The 7095-nt window shown below is 46.2% G+C and overlaps 1 protein-coding gene across 1 annotated transcript; it reads right to left on the reverse strand.

Annotated features, from left to right (window-relative positions):
* Nucleotides 1-206: 206 nt before the first annotated feature.
* LOC128124129 (uncharacterized protein C2orf78 homolog) lies at nucleotides 207-6057 on the reverse strand. The gene is made up of 3 exons (XM_052760338.1): nucleotides 6051-6057; nucleotides 3300-4061; nucleotides 207-2071 (listed from the first exon to the last, which is right to left on the reverse strand). Exons 1-3 carry the CDS (start codon nucleotides 6055-6057, stop codon nucleotides 207-209), a joined length of 2634 nt encoding a protein of 877 aa, XP_052616298.1.
* Nucleotides 6058-7095: the final 1038 nt, after the last annotated feature.

Consider the following 7095-nt stretch of genomic DNA (forward strand, 5'->3'; position numbering starts at 1 on the left):
GTTTTACTAAGTACTCAAATATATGTGAATATAGACATTTTGTATATCCATCTATATCTACATAGTCATCCTTATTACTACATTTGGACCTATGTATCTATACATTTCATTTAAGTTGTTAAACTCCTTGTATACATGTGTATTGGTAGTTATATTTCTTCTTATCCATATTGAAAAGCACTTTGCTCTAAAAACCTGACCTGCTCTTATATTGCATAGCCATAATATCGAGAAATTTCCATATCCTTCTCCCTCTGGAGGAAAAGCTGCAGTTTTCCCAGAGAGGTGTACTTGGCAGCATTCTCTCTCTCCCGTTGAGCCTGCCTCTTCATGGCCTCCCGCTCTGGTCTCTGCTCTTCTGTGATGGGCTGTGAGATGACTGGCCCTGGAATGTGGACTTTCCTCCATGGAATTGGTTGGCGGCTGAAGTCTTGCAGCAAATATTGGATTTGAGGTTTGGGAGGTGATGGGGCCTTGTTCTTGTCAGCAGAGGCAAGCTCCCTCTGGAGTGATGTGTGAGATGATGCCCTGTAGGATACTGGCCTACAGAGAGCTGGCTGAGGCCCAGGGCAAGACTGGGTGGGGTTGGTTATGTTAGGTCGTGTGGCACTGGTAGCAATAGGCAGAACTGGCTTGTCAGAGGCCATCAAAGAAGTGCTGGTAGGAGCTGGTTTAGATGACTTGAGTGTGGTAGGCTGAGCCGAGTGGGAATGAGCCCTCACAGGGCATACTGCAGGGGGCCTCCGTGAAGCCAGGGAGAGAGGCTTTCTAGAAACCAGTCTGGCTTGTGGCTTGTCCAGGGCTGGAAAAGGCAGAGGTACTAACTTGACCTTCCCAGGTGGGGGCAGCTCATACTGGGATGGAGATGGACACTGCCTGTGAGCATTGCTGTCTGTACTCTGAACATTGCTCGGGGTATTACCAGGGCCTCGGCCATCACTTGGCACATCCAGAAGGGATATGGTGGCTGGACCTGTCCTGGGATCTTTGTTGCTGCTGAAGTTTAGTTGAGCCTGGGAGGAGGAGATGCCAGTTTTCTTCTCACTCTTCTTCCCCAGTGGGTGAAAGACTTGCACGGATTCTAGCATGTGCATGCCGAGGTGAGTTCGAGGTACTTTGAAACTGTCATGGCTGAGCTCGGGTGGATTCCTCTTCCACTTCTTCTTTGGCTTGGTGGTGTTTTCTTCCTCCTTGACTCTGTTCCTTGACTGCTTCAGCTCCTCTATTTTCTTGGAGTTGTTTTCTCTGGTTCTCTTATTCTTGTCTTGCCCCTGAGCCCTAGCTCTGTTGGACATGTTAGGTGTGGCTTTCTGGGCTTTGCCCTCCAAGTGCTTAGGCATGTTGTCAATAGCTCCTTCACTGGACCCATCACTGCCCACATCCTCTTCTTCCTCTACCAGGTCCTGGAGCTGGATTCTGGCCTGAGGAGACCCATCAAGCATCTCAGAGGCTTTCTGGCCTTTCACTTGGTCCACAAGTACACTGATAATGCTGGAGCTTTCCTGGGCCTGATCCGTCCTGATGTCTTTGGATTGGGTTGCTGTGGGATCTTGGAATTGGTTCATTTCAGTGACTGAGTTGAAGAGTCGGGGAAGGTAGTCAAGTGTAGTTAAGTCTGCAAAGTCCATGCTGGAGCCCATTGCACCTAGCAACATCCCATGCTCATCCTGACCAAGGCTGGTGCTTCCCAAGGTGGCATTGTCAGGAGAAAGCTTCGGTTTTAGGCTCCCTGAATCAGTGTAGTTCAGGGCCTGCTGCATGTTGGCATGTGCTAAAGGGAGATGTGATGAGTCTTGGTTTTCTTTTTTGCCCTCATAGACATCCAGAGGAGTTGATAGATCGGCTGTCATCAAATCCAAGTCGTTATTCTCTGTTTGTTTCAAGCTTGGAGCTGGAGGCAAGCACAGGAATTCTGAAGGACTTTCAATGGGGGCAATTAATGACCAGTCCCCATGGACAGGTGGTGTCTTCTGGACATCCTGGGTGCAGGCATTGCAGAGGTCTGGACTCTGCAGCAGATGAAGTGTCTGGCCTGAAGTTGACAATTCCAGGGATGTTTCCATTTTCACCACTGAAAAAGAGTCAAGGAAGAAGTCAGTGCCTGGTAAGTGAGGTGCTCCCCACTTTTCAGTGCAATTCGGTACTCAGACCCCTACAGCAGTGGGGAAGGCATTCCTATGAGCTCTGCTTGAGTAGCACAGGCACCACGGCACCTCTGTTGGGAGACGTGTGACCACTGTCTTATTTCTGGTAACCATGTGATACCATGTTTTCTCAGATGTTTGTGTTTTCCTCGGTGTTTGTGTGTTGTGTGCATGCATAGTGATCATGGGGAGGTGACAGAATTCCCTTGGGGTGTGGTCCTCCCTTTCCTTTCCCGTGTCTCTGTAAGAGTGACCCTCATTTCGGTGGAAGTTTGCAATCAGGCAGCTTGTCTGGTCCATAATTTTCAAGAACTTACCTGTGTCTGCCAACTTCTTGCCATTACTCAAATGCCCCCAGTAGCCTGGCTTTTTAAGTGGGTTCAGGTATCCAAACCCAGTTCCTCACTCCTGCAAGGCAATCCTTTCAACAACCCTGGATTTCCTCCAGCTCCACATTTCACAGCCTTGTTATTAATGACGTGAAAATTGGTTTAAGAAGGTGAAATCTTTAGACTTGGATGTGACTGTGTAGTAGAGAACATATCCTAGTGATCATGCATAACCTTGGTTCACCTCTGAATGACCATAGCAAAGAAAAGAGAGAGAGAGAGAGAGAGAGAGAGAGAGAGAGAGAGAGAGAGAGAGAGCAGCTTTGCCCAGCTTAGCAGTTGTACACAGGTACACTGGGTATACTGGACTCTCAAAGCACTTATGCTTGTAAGAGATCGGCAGGGCCAGCACTTGGTATCTGTGAGTTATACTTCCTCTGGGACAGGTTTGGAGTTGCACTGCACTAGAGTCAGAATTCAACCCAGAGAAAATAAAGTGTTCCCAAACAGAAAGTCCTTGGTGTCCTCTACAGTCTTGAGCAATTCATTACGAAGGAAGTGATTATAGTGCATGGAACTGATTTGCTACATCAGTGACATGTGTGTTTGTGATGTGCTCCATGGACATGTCTTAATGGAGGATGGATGCCACTCATTTCCCTTCATTGTCAGTCATTATAGAGACTGAAGATGGGGATGGTGAGCCAGGCCAAGGCTGAGCACTCAGGACTCCCATCCTTTCTCCCTGAAGACATCCACTGTTGAAAGGACGAACTGTGTCTGCTTTGAGTGCTGATCTCACTCCTCCCCTCCTGGCTTTACTCACCTTGAAGACTGATGTCTGCCATGTCTTGAGCAGGTGTGGGATAGTAGCTGCCAGAGGTGGAGAAAGGTGTTTGTACATTTGTTGGCTGAATCTCCTTTAGCATCATCACCATCTCTGGTTGCAGGGCAGAGCCCTGACCCCCAGAGTAGGACAAAGAGCCACAGGTCTGCAGGCACTGCCCAAGTTCTCCAGCCATCAGAGGGCCCAGGATATTGAGGTCATAGTAATAGACCTGGCTGCCCTCCTGGTAGGAAGGTGCCAGGCTGTATCCTTGATTTGGCACCTGTGGTGGTGTGGCCTGAACAAGCCTGGCAGACAGTGTTGGATAGGAGAGGACTAAGGCATTGGGATCTAAAATATTATCACCCTGGGCTGTCATAGACAAGGAGGAGAATGTGGTATTCTGGTCAATGACAGGTACAGTGAAGTCCTGGAATGCAGCTTCCCTCCTGTCAGTGCTTCCTGAGGGATCCCACTGGAGAACACCTGGATAGGAGAGTGCTGAGGCAGAGCTCTGGCCCTGGTCAGTCAGCACAGTCACCATGGTTGTGCCAGCTGGTAAGTCGGGGTAGCGACTGTCCATGAGCTCCTGGCAACAAATGCTGGAGTCTGATGGCAGAAGCCATGCTGAACTCAGAGCTGGGGTGGAGACCCTGGAGAAGTTGCACACACTTCCTGCTAAGGGCGTGGCATTCTTCAGCACAGGTGCAGAGGGCTGCAGAGCACATTCCATCCCAAAGAAAGGTGCACGTTGGAAATTTTCTGTAGGAAGGAAGAGGAAAGTGGGAAGAACAGTGAGATGGAATCGGTGTGGCTTCCCATGAGGAGCTTTATTATCTGCAGTTTGTCCTGTCTGGGAAAGTCTGAGACCTATTTTCCCTCACATATCCCAAACAAGTGGTTCAGAATGATTGTTGGTAATGGATAGGATGACACTCATTTAATGAGCTGCCTGTTCTTCCTGTGTGGGCATGCACTTCCTAGTTGATCCACGTTGATCCTTGCTCTGACTAGACAACACCCTTCTTTGCCCTGCTTTGTGTTGTTCTGATACCTGCTGTGGTACTGCCTCACATTTGTGTCCGATAAGTGTTTAAAGGAGGAGAACCTCATGCCTGTGCCTTTGTCCTGTTCTGTGCAGATCTTTCTCTATGTAGAGAGAAAAGTTCTCTCTATCTAGGTCATTCTGGCCTTGGCAATCACACAGACTTGCCTGCCTCTGCCTCCAGAGTGCAGTACTTACTTGCCATGTCTACCAGGTTTGTCTCTACTCTGAGCTTTCTTACAATAATGATGTATCAGGAATTTCATAGATGAGCACTGCATTTAAGCTAAGAATACCTTTCTCCTCTTAACTCCTACTGTTCCCGTCCCATGCCTTCTATAATTAATGTCCTCTTTCTATTTATATAACCTTTAAACACATATGGGTACATGAGTTCATGAGTACAATCAACTGATAACATTTTTGTCTTTTTGGCACCTGTGTAGTATGACCTCTTGATATTTCTAATGAATATTGCATCTGAATTAGATTGTTTCTCAATATAACTCTGGGACAAACTTTTTTTGCCAGTTCCTCAGTAACTGTTAATTGCTTATAACTCTTCTAGTGAGGAACCTTTGTGAACATTGCTCCCACACAATGGCATGCCAGTTGTCATAGTGCAGTATACAACTGTCTGTCAGAGTGCCCAACCCCAGTTGTCAATATCCAACACCACCAGTGCCCATATGACAATAGGAACGTTGAAGAATTTAACTGGATGCCTGGAAACAGAGCAGGATACTGTTTTGTGTATGTGACATGGAACCTTTTTTCAGACTGATCTTAACAGTGTGGTTGTTTGTACATGGCTTGGGAATTATAAAATATATATATATATGTACAATGTATACAATGCCTTGTGCTATTTTGATTTAATATCTGTGGTTGTCTGCAACGTTCTGTTCCAAACTACCTTAGTGTGCCTCCAGGGACACTCTGCAGTGTGCCTTCTTGTATGTCTATATTTTCTCACTCCTCGTACTTTATTTTCTTCTTCCCCAATTTCCTGTGTGTCTGTCTTACATGTAACTCCCTCAACATAACTTCCACTACATTAACTGCCTTCTCAGAATCCATGCCCTCTAAGTCAATTTTCTTTTTTAAGCTAGGGAAGTCCAAGTAACTCCAAAATATGGCAGCCATTCTCTTTGTCTATTTTTAATATTTATTTTAGTGAATGTGGAGACAGGCCATTGTAGACCAAGTTACACTTGAACTGAACTTAATCCCTTCAAGCTCTACATGCTGTGATTACAAGTGTGTGTCACCGTTCCTGGTGTGAACATTACTTTTAGAGCAGCCCTGAACTTGAAGCAATAAAAGGGAAATAGTTTGCGAGGGAGTCTGTCCCATTCTTGTTAAGGAGTGCTAGATTTCTGCACATCTTGTTCATGTTCCTGTGTCTCTTGAATTTGGCATCGTCAAGAAGGGTCTGATTATATTCCCTGTTCACTTGCCTCTTGAGACTTGACAGTACAGAGCCCAAAATTAGTGACACTCTCATCTCCCTGAGGTTGATGGAAAACACTTGAGATTAAACTGTCTGTCCAAGCTCATATACCTAGTCAGAAACAAACCTAAATGTGACATTCAATTCAAGATATCACTATCAGCATAAATGGTATCCCCAAAACAAAGATTTAAAAGAATAGTAAAAATAAGGGGAGATGTGATCAAAAACGTTTTAAAGTTTCTTTCCTTACCTGCCATGGTCGGAGGGAGAGTATCAGCAATCCACCCTACAATGTAGGAATAGATTTGGTTGTCCTTGTCTGATCAGCTGGCCGAAATTACAATTGTGTCTGGTATCAGACAGCATTTACTGGTCACTGGTCACAGGTGACCTGTGATGGTCCAAATATGTTTACAGGCATCTCCATGGAAACCCCAAGAACCTACCAGGTGCTGGTAGGTTTGGAGGGACAATGATGTCATAAACGGGGCAGCAGCCAATGGGAAGGTTGGATTCTGAGCTAAAAGATGGTATTGGTTGGATAGGATGTCAGGAGACCAATAGTAGCCATGGAGGCTGAGGTGTGGGCTAGTGAAAGGAGGCAATCCTGGCATGGAAGTCCCCCTTCCCATGAGGTTTACTCCAGAGTATTGGCAGAGCTTCTTATAAGGTTCCATGTTTAAGCTGTGTCTACTGTTTCTTTGAGGTATCAACTTCTAGCAGACAGTGTCCTATCAGCATTCACTGTACATACAGTCAGTAGTCTTGGGCAGGAAGGAGGTGAACACCTAGGTGGAGGGAAATCAGGTGAGAAACCGTTTCAGTTGATCTGATTTATGGGCTGTCAGCATCTGTCCATGAGCCAAGGAAGAGATCAAAGGGCTCCTTTGTGACTTTTTTGAAGGACAGGACTGAGTGCATTGAATGCACCTTGGATGATGAACTCCAAGACTTTTCTCTTTGAGTGTCTTCTCCTAGAGGCCTTCCTTAGTCTGTGTTGCCCCAGGCAGGACTCACATCTCTCTTCTCTGCTTTTCACCCCTTTTTGGTAGGGTTTGATTCTTGGACCAGTGTGAACCTGTATCCTTACAGTGGTGGGCAGTATCATGGTGAACTTCCAGAAGCAGTGGTCTTCTGTTCACCGTGAAGATGCTTTTAATTGGATGCTGTTCATAGAAGCAAACGCTTTAGGGCCTGATGGTGAACCTTACTAAACATGTTATCTTTTTCGAACTTGTTGCTCTTTTGCTGCCCAGACTCTGGATGTTTTCTCTCCTTCTTGTCTTTTGTTTTCC

The sequence above is a fragment of the Peromyscus californicus genome, unplaced genomic scaffold, assembly GCF_007827085.1.
Source record: "Peromyscus californicus insignis strain IS unplaced genomic scaffold, ASM782708v3 Scaffold_4__1_contigs__length_199733344, whole genome shotgun sequence".
NCBI classification, from domain to species: Eukaryota; Metazoa; Chordata; class Mammalia; order Rodentia; family Cricetidae; genus Peromyscus; species Peromyscus californicus.